The 15,188-nt window shown below is 36.8% G+C and overlaps 2 protein-coding genes across 2 annotated transcripts in view; one reads left to right on the top strand and one right to left on the bottom strand.

Annotated features, from left to right (window-relative positions):
- Positions 1-15,188, top strand: part of LOC111864661 (vacuolar protein sorting-associated protein 54) — a 134,754-nt gene that overhangs the window by 55,033 nt on the left and 64,533 nt on the right. The gene's annotated exons all lie outside the window — the stretch shown is intronic.
- Positions 6,321-15,188, bottom strand: part of LOC111864662 (thyrostimulin alpha-2 subunit) — a 32,031-nt gene continuing 23,163 nt past the window's right edge. The window contains exons 2-4 of the mRNA XM_023852062.2: positions 13,132-13,285; positions 9,877-10,052; positions 6,321-6,718 (exon numbers count right to left, since the gene is read on the bottom strand). Of these exons, the coding sequence (XP_023707830.1) occupies positions 6,626-6,718; positions 9,877-10,052; positions 13,132-13,255 (393 nt within the window). The 5' untranslated portion in view covers positions 13,256-13,285 and the 3' untranslated portion in view covers positions 6,321-6,625. The remainder of the gene's footprint in view (positions 6,719-9,876; positions 10,053-13,131; positions 13,286-15,188) is intronic.

The following is a 15,188-nucleotide window of genomic DNA, read 5'->3' as shown; positions in this document are numbered from 1 at the left end:
ATTTTCCATTGTGGAGGCGGGTTAGAACAGCTCCACCGTTTCGTTATGAGGGAACCCGATGCCTGACCACATAACTGGACCACCCTGTCAATGGGAGACATAAACACAGAGACCTCCTGCTTCAGGTTTGGGGTTCGAAGCAAGGTTGACGATAGAGCTCTATGAAAAGGAAGTATTGTTGTCAAATCCAGTGCAGTGGAAACTGAATGGTCTAGTTCTAGAAAAGTCTGTTAGAACCTTCTAAGGAAGACTGTGGCTCAAAAGGGCCGTTTTTGCCAATTATGTTGGTGTGCAATGATTTAGAAAAAATTTGGAAGGAAACTGTAGTGGCATAAACGAGTATTTTCCATCATTTTTCTGGAGGGATTGAGGAAAACCATGACAAATCCCATTCAGGGTAGCCCATATCCCGGACAAAATTCGAACGGAGCACCTCTCAGGTACGAACCAAGTGCCTTACGGCTACATTAACTCCTTCTGTGACAGTAAAGGGGAACGGAACTCTGTTTTGCAGCAAGTAAGGTGTTGACGATAACGACATGACGTGCAAATATAGAGATAACAGTCTTCATATTTCTTGGTTTGCTGTCTTTGGTAAGCTGGCTCAGAACGATCAGGGTCACAGTAAATGAGAGAAGTAGCAGAGAGGATGTACAAGGAGAATGGATGGAATGTATTGAGGAGCTTCGCCATATGTAATTGCGGTGATCAAATCCATGAATCAAAGATTTGCGATACATATGGCAAGCATACGAGAGATGGAACGATACATTCGCAATTTTAATGGAAAACCTAAAGTAAATACAATACTTTGGAGACTTAGTTATCGATGTGGATGATATTGAAATAAATCTTTCGGGAACAGGGTGTGAAGATGTGCACTGAATTTGTACTTCTCGAAACAGGTAGATGGGAGGATAATATTAAAATTAACCTTAAATAAATAAGGTGTGAGGATTTTCAACAGGTGAAACATGAGTTGTACCAGTGGTAGTCTTTTGTGAATATGATAATTAAAATTGGAGTCCAATTAAAATTTCTTCTTCGCTTGAATGGCTGTTACTTTCTCAAGAACTATGCTCAATGGAACCTGATAATGTTCATTTGCCAGCTTTGTAAGAATCTCTAGCGTTAGGATGAGGAGACATCGCCCTGGAAGTTGAAATGATGTCATTCCCCGGATGAACTTATTGTGTCGAACATAAAGAACTTTGGATCTTTTCAGGAAGTCGAGATGTAAAGGGCATGGCAAATTAGTAACTACGAGACAGTTCGACTTATATTACCATGAACTCTCTCAAGGACTTTGGTTCATTGTTCGTTTCCACGGAAATGATAACGAGGCAGAAATTTATAGTGTGTCATTAGACAGTAAAAAAATAGAATTTTAAATAGCAGTAGTAAAACTATTTTATATGGAGTAGTGTCACAATTATCGGATATCAAATTACAAGTGTGAAGCAATGATGTGGAACAAGCATATCTGTAAAAAAGTTTGAAATTTAGTCCCTGTGCCTAGACCTGCTTCATGAGGAAATTACGACAATCTGGCATTCAGTACTAGGGCAGTTTTTTCTTGGACATATAGTGGGAAAAGTGGAACATAAGAGTATTTTTCTCAGAGATCCATAGTTCTTTCCTTGACAACCAAAGCTTCAACATTTCCATGCCTGTCACAGCATCTTAAGGTAGTACAGGAGGTAAATCAGCTGATTATAGTAAAGAAATGTACTCGTAGTTATTAATTCGGGAAAGGCATACATGGAATTATGTGACTCTTGATACGTTCAGGTGAAAAATGTGCACTATGACAATATTACGAATTATAAATTAATAACACCTTTATGCATTTTCCAATTTTGCGACATGTTTAAGCAACATTTTGAATAATTTATTATGTACTCTCTGGATGCTATTTTAACTATTCGTAATTCGTAATCTTTATCTATTCAAGATTGTTCGCCGTTTTATGTCACTTCAGTGATGTCGGTTTCTAAAAATTTGTTAAATAGTTAAATTCGCTTACTTTTTTATTGGAACGAATGTCGCAATAGATTGGCCACGGGTTCACTCAACCCAAAGAGAGGCAAGTTCGAAGTGTTTTGTGATTTGACTCATTTACATCAGATAAATATAACTTCAGTATTTTAAGTCAGATTTGGGTGCGCGGTAATGAAGTTGGTTGAGGCACTATGCTGCAAGCCGGAAGGACACGATTTCGATTTCTGATGAGACCATTGGATTTTCAATTGATCTAGTCCTTCCAGCCGCACTGTGGTCCTGAGTTCCACTCAGCCTCTAATGGAAATGAGTACCAGGAATCTTCCTGGAGTTAAAGGGCGGCTGGCGCGTAAAGCTGACTACCTCACCGCCATCTATGAGCTGAGTGTCTACAAAATGTTGGAGCTTCGACGTCTCAAACAATACGGGTCTTCACGGCGTGTTACAGGGATAGCTTTAAAGCTATAAAATCAGATTACGACAGCCTCCTTCTGCACTATTTCCAATCTTTTGTTCATTGCTTCCAATTAAAAGTTTGAAGTTATGTAAGCCGTCTCTTAGCAATTGCAAAAATTGTTAAATTAAGAATATAAAATGTGTGGTTTGGTTCTCACGGAGGTGGTTATGAGGTGTGATTCCATCTAAATGTTTGAAGACTACCAACGTTGTTGATTTCTTGATTTGAGGAGTCTGGATTATATTAACGTAGAACAAAGTAGCCACCCCATAGAAGGTTATTATGCGAGGTTTGAGGCTATCTCAACGATTACTGTCTTCTGGGATGTAGTATCACATTCCGACAGCAGAAGTTACAGGAATTATTCTCTTTCAGGGGCTTTTGGAACATAATCATAAACGTCGAAGACGACGAGGTCGGTCAGGGTCCCAGGCAGGACTCGACAGCAGCACGGGTCGGTTAAGGGAATGGCTCCAATGCATCGCAATGGGATTCACTTCTGTCTGTAGCGATTTAAATTTCTATTCGGATGGCGTTAAGTTCCAATTTGGGTCGGAACACCGGCTGCTCTGACTGGGATTTCTTGTGGTCACTCCAGACAAATTCCGTGTAGTACCTCGGCTAGCAGACTACCACTCCCTTCCAAATCCTGTCCAATTTAACTTTCAACCACCACCCTAGTATTCCACGTTGTAAAATACGTAGCGGTGAGAAAATCTTAAATAACCCATCAACCGATCAGATCTGCGTCATTCAGCCAGAGTATGGAGACTGCAGTGAGAAACAGGGCGTCGAAACCCCGGACACATAACAAAATCATAATGCTCTTATGGCATTGCTTTAAATGTAATGTCAGTTTGGGTTATGAAATATATGTTGGTGACTTCGAGCCTATTATTTGGGAGAGCATGGAATTTAATTGAAGTTTCTGTTAGTCCATTTTATCCCATTTAAAGTTGACTGGTTGCTAAATGTACTGCCTTGCTTAATGTACGTGTTAACATCTGAGTTCTATCCATAAAGTGTATTGATGTGTTTTGTACAATAAATAATAATTCTTTCCATAAACAACATTAACCGGTTGAGCTATGTAGCTAAGCAGTTATGTGTTTCCTGTGAGGTACGAAATGAATTTTAATATAAAATTGTGAAGAAATTCAATTTTAAATTATTTTCACTATCTATAGGAACCACGTAAATTTTAAGCCATTTTATACGTCATATGTTTCCTTTCATGAACTTCTGAAAGGAACGCGTGTGTGGAATATCAGTGCAATAAGCCATCTTTTGTTGTTCTATGTGCATAGAGGCTACACTCACCGGAAAGACCGCCTCATTTACACAGGGTTCTCTATGGTTGTTTTATCTTCCGTGCGTCTCACAATGTGACCAGTATTTATTAAACCTATTTTATTTAAATTTCATGCAAATTCAGTTTAGTTAGGTTGGCGGTTATAACGCTTTCATTCAAATTCTTAGTGCATTCAGAATCCTGAATTTAATATACTCTTAATGTATGCAACAGCCTTGACTGTAATCGTTATGGAAATTAAAATAGAATTTTCGAAGAGGATCATTTCTTGAAAAAGGTATCAAAAATTTCTGGTAGACGTGTCTTGTGACTATCATATTAGCATTCTTGTTGTTTCAGTTTTGAAGACGAAGACATCTCTGCTCCTAGCCACTGTGAGTGAATGAATATTAGGGTATCCTAGATTGAGGAATTAGACTAAAGTTCTCCACACCCCAAAAATCATTAACTAAGCAGCTCGTGTCCAGCTTCACACTCCAGGTGATATATTCTCGGTAATCTGTTACCCATTGCATAGTAGGGTAGGCAGACACCATAGCATATAAGCAAACTGCGCTTATCTGGAATCGAATCATTGTAGAAGAATTGTCTACCTGCCTCTTCACTGGCTGATCTATCATTGGATCATCTAATTCTTTGTTTTATGTTATATTAAAATAAATGTGTTTCCTTGGGGTTTTATTGCATGTTAACATTGTGACATGAAGCCTGAAAGCCGGAATAGTGGAGACAGAGGAGAAGTATATTGCTAACCAACGGCTCGCCAAACACACCTTCCCTCTGCAACGAATATACACCGAATAATTCATTGCTGGGCAACGGTTCGGTAAGCACGTTTCGTGGTAATGGAAGAACAGGATAACATCAACTCTTCGAGGTGGTGTTCTAGCTTAATACTATGCATCCTGTTGTGTGTTATAAACATGGTACATAAAATATACACAAAAGTATGCAGTCTACACAACAGTATTCTCTATTTAAAACAAAGTAAACACTATCGTATTAACATTTGATTTTATTGACGCTATATGTTTCGACCCTTATACTGGGTCATCATCAGGCGTACAATTATAAGAGACTTAGCTGTTGAATTGTATCTAACAATTTGCATCTAATTCTTCAACAAGGATCCTTATTGTGCACTCGAGAGTTTTAAATGCATAAATTGAGTCTTTCAGTTAAAATTTTAAAATACTCGGATAATAAAATTTAAAAAATTAGAGGCTAAAGATTAAAACATAAAAATTAAAATTGTACTAAAATGGAAATGAAAAATTTTGCTACAAATCTCTTAAAACTTTGTGACTACTATGTGTGGACGTTTCTGGTGGTAGAAGCCACTGCAGTGTGGGGCGCCTGCGCATTGGGATCTTCTCACATAAGTCAGGTCGTGTGGTCTTGATCTTACTATTGTCTTGTGAAGCATATGTTCGTTATTCTGTATGTCACCCAACAGGTTGTTTGTCTGGAGTGATATATATTAGATTTTCTTATGATGATCTGTGTACGGGCTACTTCCTGTGTTGATATCGTTATGTTGTATCACAAAATATTTCATTTCCATTTTAGTATAATTTTCATTTTTATGTTTGAATCCGTAGTCTCTAATTTTTTAATTTTATTATCTGAGTATTTTAAAATTTTAACTGGAATACTCCGTTTATGCATTTAAAAACCCTCAAATGCACAATAAGGGTCCTTATTAAATATTTAGATGCAATTCAACAACTGAGTCTGGTATCATTCTACGCCTGATGATGTCCCAGTATACGGGTCGAAACATGTAGCTTCAATAAAAAAAGTGTTGATATGATAGTGTCTACTTTGTTTTTTAAATAGAGAATGTTGTTGTGTAGACTGCATGCTTTTGTAGGCATTTTATATACTGTAACTCTCAAACAGCAATAAATATCCGTTCATGAGCCCCAGACAGGGCTCGACACCAAGACAGACAGACTGACTGTCAGTCACAATGTGACTTTGGCTTCGACAATTAATTAATGTAAGGATTGCGGATTTACGGAATTAAGGAACTGGACTTGGCTTCGGACAGCCTTAAATCACCGAATTCGTTCCAGGAGCACCCAAGAATTGAAGTGTTGAAGATTTTATCTTATGTGTTATTGTTCCAGTAATCGTTGAAGTGTTATAATTATTTTAGTTATGACTGATGTCTGCCCAATAAATCAATTAATCTAATCCTGAACTATGGATTATTAACCGCGTAATCAGGACACGTGACAATATTCTGGTACAATTTATGAACATACATAGAGAAATGATGGACAAAATTTGGCACAACAGAATGAATCACCGGTAACTGGTAAAAATCTGAAAAGAAAAAAGAAAGTGGGGTGTACATTTAAACATTTTTTTCGAGAAGATGCTCGAAATTTACTTTATTTTATATATTCTTAAGATTTCCAAAATTTTTAAAAAATCATGAAATCCTAAGAATAAGGTGTTATTGGATGGATCTGCTTCTACTAGTTAACAAAGTATATTTTGGAAGGACCAGAAGCGAGTGGTGACACAAAATAATGGATTATATTCATGTGCTTGACATATATCAACAGTGTAATTTTATTTCAGTCTGTACAATACAATATACACTTTACTGGAGCCACAATACATCCATACTGATTGGGGTGTTAAAATATTAATTAAAGACATTAGAATCATTTGACAAATCAACAAAATATCGTAATTTGTAAATTTAAATTTTATGTTTTCTTTGGTCCAGTGTCTGTTTTGTGTTGAATTTTCTTTCTCATCCGTCCAGGAAAAAAGTGAAGCAAAGCAGAGTGCAGGTCAAAATGAGGATAAATGAATTCCATGTTATTCTTTCCGAACGATTAATCCTTCTTGCAGTGATAGCAGGAGCAGCTCTTTGCTGATTTGAAAACCAAGTCTCGAGTTCCATCCAGACACATGACCCGAACCTCCACCTAGAATATCGAAAATACCATTTGCAGTTATGTGCCATATAATTGTATAAACATTGCACATTCGCTTATACAAGTTTTTTACACAAGACCTGAAATTATACTGTATACCAATGCGTCATGTGCTTATTAACTCTTCAGTGACATTGGGAGTATATAGGACAGTTTCATAAGTAATTTAATACGGTATTATCACTTCTGATATCTATTAATTCATGAAGTATCCCTTTCACTTTACGAAATTTGCATGAAATTTAACGTATACATGTCTGATTAGTATTAGGACCAAACTGTTTTTTTAACACTGTGGGTCATGAACGACTCCCGTATTAATTCAGCCCAGAATGTACAGTCTTACTGGTCAAAAATTTTTTCAATTAACATATGTATAACACATGTCACATAAATTTGAATTTCTTCACAGCATTGCCCACAGTGTCAAAGTAGGATTACCTGAGATACAAACCCAGGAGCATTTACATTGTGTTTCCCACAATGCATTTCAACTAATACTAGCAATTTTCAGGTGTCATTAATTAATTTTAGGGCATATATTTTTTAATAATTTTGGCATTAAATAATGGGAATCTTAAGATGGATATTTACTTATCAAATGCCGTTTGAGATTCATAGAGACTAATTAGATTTTTCCGGGTATATAACCTAAATAAATACATCATGTACCACCAGTGTATAACTAATAAAATTGGTCAGAATTCTTCCTCAAAAATGGCAGGAAACGAAACCATGTTATAAAACAGAAACTGTCGTGTAAGTGGGCAGTGTCACTTAGTGTGGAACATAACTACGAGTAAGTTCATATATCAGAGTCCTCGATAAGTTGAGAGTCTGTCAGCTGTTAAAGGAAATACCGACTTTATTCAACGCGGAATTTCATTATTGTAGCCACATCCTGCCATTAAACCCTATTCTGATTCACTTTAATTTAATTCACAACTTTACTCCTTACTTCAGTAGAACTGTTTCAATAAAATCCTTACATTGATTCCTACTCTGTCTCTTCCGTTTGGACTTCTTGATAGAAATTTTTATGCCTTTCATATTTCCCCTATACTTCATACCTGCTTCTTCATTGCCCTTCATTGCTCACTCTAGTCAAATTGGAAATTTTCAACGGATTGGTAAACAAGTTCCCGTGAAGACAAATTCTTGGTAAAGAGTCCGTTGCCAGGTTACGCAACAATTCTGATAACAGAAGTATTTTCAATGTGAGCCGCGCCATGCCCAGTGCTAAGCAACAGAATTGTAAATATGTCTACAATAACAGTTGTTTTCTATGGGGTCCATGACGAAGGTTTATAGGGGACAGTGAAGGTCGTTTGCAGTCAGTTATAGCTGAGATGCCTGAGTCAAGGATATGAAGCCGTCACGGAAAGGAGTTGTGAGGATTCAGATACGAAGTGTTAAGAAGCATTGAAGACTTTATGTGCTACACTTGCAGTAATCTTGAGAGTGTAAGAAATAATTGTAGTTACGACTAGTGAATATCCAAAACCGCGTCTTAGTCACTGATACACGTGACAGTAATATTACTAGTTTACTAACATTCATTGTTTGAAGTGAAACAGAATTGAAGAAAGCAGTTTTCTGGGATTTGGCACCGTGTATATGTGGTGTTAACAGACGTTTCCTCCGAAACGTCTGTTAACACCACATATACACGGTGCCAAATCTCAGAAAACTGCTTTCTTCATAGTCACCGCCGTGAAAGCCTCAAATCTTACATTGAAACAGAATTATTCGGATATTGCGTTCCTACGGGGAAAAAAGAATATGAAGGATTATGTGAACCTAAGGGTAAAGGAAGCCGGTCACAGTAGCTGCATGATATAACGTACATTAGGTACAGAGCTTCTCCAGCATTAAGATATTGGATACTATTCCTCTCATAGCGTGGATGTATATCTGCGTTCGTCTATGTTGTTTAGTGTTTTTCTCTTTAGGTAGAACCTTATGGTATCTGTTCCCTGTAGAATGAACCCTACGAAATATTTAAGAGATTCGTGATTTCGTAGTTAATACCGGATCAGAATAGTCCACAGTGCCTAATCTGTAACAGCTGTATAAAAAAAGAACACTTGAAGCGTTCATAATCCGCTGCTTTACCCACATTCGCAACGCGTGGCAGCGACGAGTGAGGCGAGCTGAAGTTGCGACATGAACAAGTCACCCATGTTCTACTTCTCCTTTGAAATATCCAGATACATTAAAACTGTAACTTTTTCTAGAAGAATACTCTATTTTATAATGTGACGCCCCTTATTCTGATAGAATTTCACAGACGTTTCGTAGGAATGTATTGCCTCAATCTTCAGGGTTAACGAGCAAGTCGAGCCAGCTGTTTGTTTGCTTGCTCGGCGTACTCGTTAACACCAAAAATGAAGACAATAATTTTCTCTGAAACGTCCACACACTTCTGTTTTCCTCATAGTCTCGCATCCCAGAAGCAGGTACTATTGATAGTCAGTGCCGTGAGAACGTCAGATCTCACATGAAGCTCCTTCTCTTTGCTTAAATACTCCCAATGTGCTAGTTTTCCATTATCAAAATCGCAATAAAGCTTAATTAGACCCAATATCTCAATAAATATTTTAATGAAGCTCTTTGATTTCTCTCAGAAGTTCACATCGTCAGAGTAACATTCAGTAACAAGAGGATAGTAATTTATCTATCTATCTATCTATCTTTGTTGGACCTTAGCCGCTTCTTCAGTTTCTTGGTCTTTTTACGCAGTCGATAGGACTCCTTGGACGGAGGATGGGTCCGTCGCAAGGCCGCTAAAATTTTGAATCCGCTTAGTGGGGGGTGAAGTCCAACTGGGTCCACTAGGCACGGCGGCCATTGATTGGCCTATTGTAGCCTTCCCCGGGTCATTATGACGACGGAGAATTTGGTGGAATGAAGATTGGCAGGGGAAACCGAAGTACTCGGAGTGGGAAGACAGCAAATAACCGCTTGAGCTATGGCGCGACCTAAAGACTCACTAGCGTCAATTGTCAATTATTTGAAAGTAAGCACACTTCTAAGTCTGCTCGTCAAGTGTTGTGAAGGCTGATGTGAAAAGTGTAATACTACTTATAGTACAAATAAGCATCTGAGGTACTTGCCCTTCCAAGAAGACATATTAAATCTTTACTTACGTCCTCGGTGTCCATGATGTTGCAACACTGGCCCACAGAAGTGATGGTTTGATGGGGGTTGACTCTCAGCGTGTCAATTGCAGAAGGTACAGCCCAAGATTCGCAGTAACCTCGACAAGCGTTTGTTGTGATGTGAAACTCTACACAGTCTGGGATGCTGATCTTACGTGTGTGACCTGCAACGAGAGAACACACCCTTCGCAAGAAGTGCAGGAAATGCGCGCTATATGGGAGGTCTGTCGAATTTGATACTTATAAATTTACGTTACAGCCACGGTAGTTGTTATCTCCATGGAGATAACGTCATGTAGTCCGTTGTAAGTCAACCCACTCCTCCATCTTCATGACTAGAGAGTAATTCCAACAAGAAACCTGCTTAAAATAGACTGCAGGAAGGGCTCTGTTATATGTACTTCAGAAACGTCAGTTGGCTTTCAGCGGATTACACCGCATTATATCCCATAAGAGTGAACTCTTCGAATTTAATATTCATTTGTAGCTGTGAAGTGAAACACCTATTTTGTATGAAGCCTAAATTTAACTTTTTTTTCACCCATTCGTCTCCCGTGCAACTTATATTAAATATTCTAAATTCGAAATTTATGAGTTTGATTTGATTCATCCTGGTCCGTCAGGCTAGCAATATTATAAAGGTTAATTAACACCGTCCAGTTTGACTGCTAACATTTTTTTCTCTTTTTAATCTTTCACCCTTGACATGTTTCGGTCTTATAGACCATTTTCAGAAGGATATCAATACAATTTGAAACCACTATTACAATATGTTTTGTGAATATTAATATATATATATACAATGTTATTATAATACAATTAATACAAAATCTAATATTTTAACAACTACAGCGGCATGTACTAATGTGTTAAAATATTTATAAATTAAAATTAATAGGAAAATAATTTTGTTAATTTTTTAAACCAAATTGGTTCGTGTAGTTTTATTTCCTCTCTTTGAAGGAAGTCGGTAGGTCACGGTAGCTGAGCGGTCTAAGGCATGTACTGTCTTCGCTCGCTTGGAAACCGGGATCGTGGGTTCGAATCCCACTCAGGGCATGGATGTTTAGTTTGTGTGTGTGCGTTTTTCTGTGTTTGTGTACAGATAGAGGCCTTGCGACGAGCTAATCACCCGCCCAAGGAGTCCTACCGAATGTGTAAGATCTAGAAAAACCGAAGTGAACGGAGAAGTTCATGGAGGTAGGCCTAGGCCCACTGGGGCTATAGTGCCAAGGGGGGAAGGGAGGGAAGGAAGTCGGGCGTCTACAAACTTGTGGTTCCGTTGTGTGGTGAATAGGATTCTGTATATTATGGGTATAATGTAGTATTCCCAGAATTCCAATTTTACTTTAATGTGAGCTTTTGCTGTTCAATCCTACCTTTAGTGACGTTCTGCTTTTCGGGGCGCGCTGTGTTGTTGTACTGCATGACGTGTATTGAGTCACGTATTTATACTCCTTCTGCTTTATGACGTTTGTGTGGATGTGTACTGATGTTTTATTGTGATGTCGAACATACTATACGAGTTATCACTCTCTGCTTATCAGTCACACTGGACGGTGTTAATTAACCTTTCGAAATTTAATTTAAATTTTGAAAACTCTAAATCCTTTCACTTTATTTGTCCTTTTTCACACGACATGTTTCAGTCTACACGGCATCATGAGGTGCGTTAAAATTGTTTTGGTGAAACTCCTCTAATTTACGCACCATCGTAAACCTTTTCCAATTTTATGATTCAATTCCGAATTCTGAATAACAATTTCCGTTTCTTGAGCAGCGAACATTTGTGAATAGTATTTTTCTTTCGTCTGTCCTTGCTTCATTCTGTTGTCTCTTATGCAGTTATGATACAACATAAACATTTTCTGTTACTTTTAGAAGGATTTATTTGTCAAAAGCATTCATATTGCATGTACCTTAATATATTCACATGAATGAAATTAGAACCTTCTTTTGTGGTATCCGTTTTTTAAAATGTTAAGCGTTTGAGCGAGTGCAAGTGTACCCAATAATTTATTGCTCTGTACAGTATGAAACACATTGCAGCTAGTTTTTACTAAAGCCTAGATTAATTTTCGTCACTGGTTGGCTAATGGATTTTCGAGGTTTCGATAAATCATTCACTATACATAATTATGCTGGCTTAAGGTTCAACAGTGGCTGAAGAGGAATTTTGCAACTGTTCGAAAGTAGTACAAAAATTTATGGCAACAAAATATCAACATTAAAGAGAATGTATTTTATATATTAAGTAAAAATAATCTGTGACAATAGATTAGACATAGTTTTATTTATAAAAGCGACAATACAATATTAAAAAGTATGTTTAACCATTATATGTTTCGATTTATGAAACAGACCATGATCAGACGGGTATCATATATTCACCATCTCACGAGTAACTAGTAATTTAATGCAATAAAATTTGTGCTTCCGTTTTGTTTATATATTAATTCTAAGAAGGGTTGTTTTTAGTTCTTCATTTCATATTGTGGTACAGTGGTGCATCTGTAGGATCATAAGATCAGATATTTTAAGCCAGTGTCAATATTTATTTAGAAGTTTTCATGATACTAAGATCAGAGTTGATTTGAAAGTTAAGTAACTTCCATTTAATAATATAGGTGAAACGTTTCTGTATGAGCTAAAATATTATACAAAAAAGGGGGGTAAATATAAAGGAAGTGTTCTTTTTTAAGTATATTTTTGGGCAAAAGTTGAATATTATCTTTCAATTATTACATTATTGTCTCGCGTAAGCCTAATTTCTGTTTTCTGTTGGTGGATGGTAGAAAGTTAAATGATTTCCGTCAAAAATTTCGTTCAGTTTCTGTCTTTTAAGTAAAATTGTTTCTAGTTATAGATGACTCATGCCATTTCAGTAGGAAAACATGATATAGGAATTTTAGATTTTTTTTCAGCAGCAACATCAATGCCAGTGTGGTTCAGGATATGAAACACGTGTGTAATCTAATTTAGAAGTATATATATATATTTCCATTAATACATTTCATATTAAAGTACAGGTATTCCTCCCGGACTTATTTTTTTCAGTTACAGTTTTCATTTATTCAGATCTCTTTCCATCCCACTTTTCAAGTTTCTGCAAAAAAATTACATCATCATTTTAATTTTAATAAATTATAAGCCTGCAATACAATGTCAGCCTACCTGCCTCTCGCGCTCATGTCAGAACTGTAACATAATTCAGACTGTCACAAATACTGACAGATTTCATACCAACTTTATGGCAGCCAGGTCGCTCCCAGGCATCTTTAGCGCCGGTTCTGGACACTACGGCGAACAGGGTAATGAAAATGAGAACCAGGGAACACCAATGAAGCCTCCAACTGATGGGAAACATAGCGAACTCCAGCAGTCTTGGCCGCGCCAACTGCAACAGATGCAATGTGATTTGGAATGAGTAGCCAAGGAAACCTGGCGCACGGGGGAGTTACGAGAATCAACTTTAAATCTGAAAACCCGAAGAGAGGAGTAAATTTTGGACTTTGCCCCAGAGAGTAGGATAACATTATGTAGAATTTCAAAGAAATATTTTGTTACGTTGTGGACTGATTAGTCTGGCTCAAACTACGAATCAGTTTTGCAACCTTTGATACGACAATGAAATTTCCATTTATATTAATAGAGGAAATTTATTGGGAAAGTGACTGACTATTAATTTATCAAAAGGGCTTTTACCCAACAGATCTAATTGTTTATTTAGTTTGCCAGCTAGATTTTTCTTATCATTTTCGTGCCTTTTGATGTGATAATGAAATTTCCATTTCTATAAAAAGAAGAAATTTATTGGGAAGCTGACAGACTATGAATTTCTCAAGAAGGACTTTACACAATAGATCTAATTGCTTAGTTAATTAATTTTCCAACTAGACTGTTCTTATCATTTTTGCACCCTTTGATGTGATAACGAAATTTCCATTTCTATAAAAAGAGGAAATTTATTGGGAAACTGACAGACCATGAATTTCTCAAGAAGGACTTTTCCCAGTAGATCTAATTGTTTAGTTAGATGGTTACTTAATTAGTTAGTTAGGTATTTAGGTAGGTAGGTAGTTATTTAGTTTGCCAGCTAGACCGTTCTTATGCTGAAATCTTCCGGGAGATCAGCCGTGTCAATGCTGACATAAAAACCAATGTTTCAGAGATCTCCTCCTCCTCCTTCATCATAATCGATGTCTGTTAGTTAATTAGTTAAGAAATTTGGCGAAATGGCTTTCGTAAGAACCTGATGTCTCCTATTTAGCAAATACAAATTTTTTCTTATGTACGGTGGAAGCAGTATTGGTATATTTATTTAAAGTCTCTTTGTATGAGAACAGACGGCTTACACACCGTCGCAAAGCAATGGAATAACTAGTAGCGCATACATTAGCGGCATTTTATTTCAAACCCTTTGGCTATAGCTCTCGAAATAAAATAACAGTTCTCTATATATAATTGTGTAATGGAATGTCACCAGCAGCTGTAATGTTAACTTTCCCATTAATAGCGAGAGAATGATGAGCTGTTGTAGCACAACATTTGAAATTAGTTATGATGAAACATTGTATATATCGAAATTTTCTGTGAAAGTTAAAAATGGCAAAGGAGCGACATGCGCTGTGATATCTGACAAATTGTACATGCTGGAAATTTGTGGTAACGGAAGTTATGTACAAAGGCAGATCAATGTATGAGCCATCATGACAAGGAACGTAACATATCCAGCATCAGAGGACGCGGAAGAGCAGCGAGACCCTCAAAAGTGAAAGTGCAGCCAATATGATAAGTTGAACTTAATTTATGAACTTTTTAACCAGTGGAAATAATATAACTAGTTAAAGTGGACTATATATAGAGAAACAAGCTAATGTGAAAGTATAACCAGTGATCGAAATTGAACTTCGACTCACGAAATTTTTTTTTTAATTTTAACTTTTAACATTTGAATAGTATTTTAACTTGTATTTTATAAGAAGAACTTGACATATATTATTGAGCGTAGACCTGAACAGGATACAGGATCGAAATAAGTGGAAAAACAAATGTGATTGCGTGTGATTGTGCAACTGTGTTCGTACACCTGAGGATGACCTCTTGAGGTCGAAACATGTAGTGTGACAATAATAAAAACGTGTTGTTGGGTCTGTGAAATTAACCCTAATATTGATTAAATACACAATAGGATGCAAGAAACAATTAAACTGTGATTACTGTTTAAAATTATTTTCTGCGTTGTATGTATATCTTACGAATTTATTAAAACTACTCCTTTGGGTAACTGGTTCTGTTTC

The sequence above is a fragment of the Cryptotermes secundus genome, unplaced genomic scaffold (genome assembly GCF_002891405.2).
Source record: "Cryptotermes secundus unplaced genomic scaffold, Csec_1.0 scaffold186, whole genome shotgun sequence".
Lineage (NCBI taxonomy): Eukaryota > Metazoa > Arthropoda > Insecta > Blattodea > Kalotermitidae > Cryptotermes > Cryptotermes secundus.
This window is presented reverse-complemented; position numbering and strand designations above follow the sequence as displayed.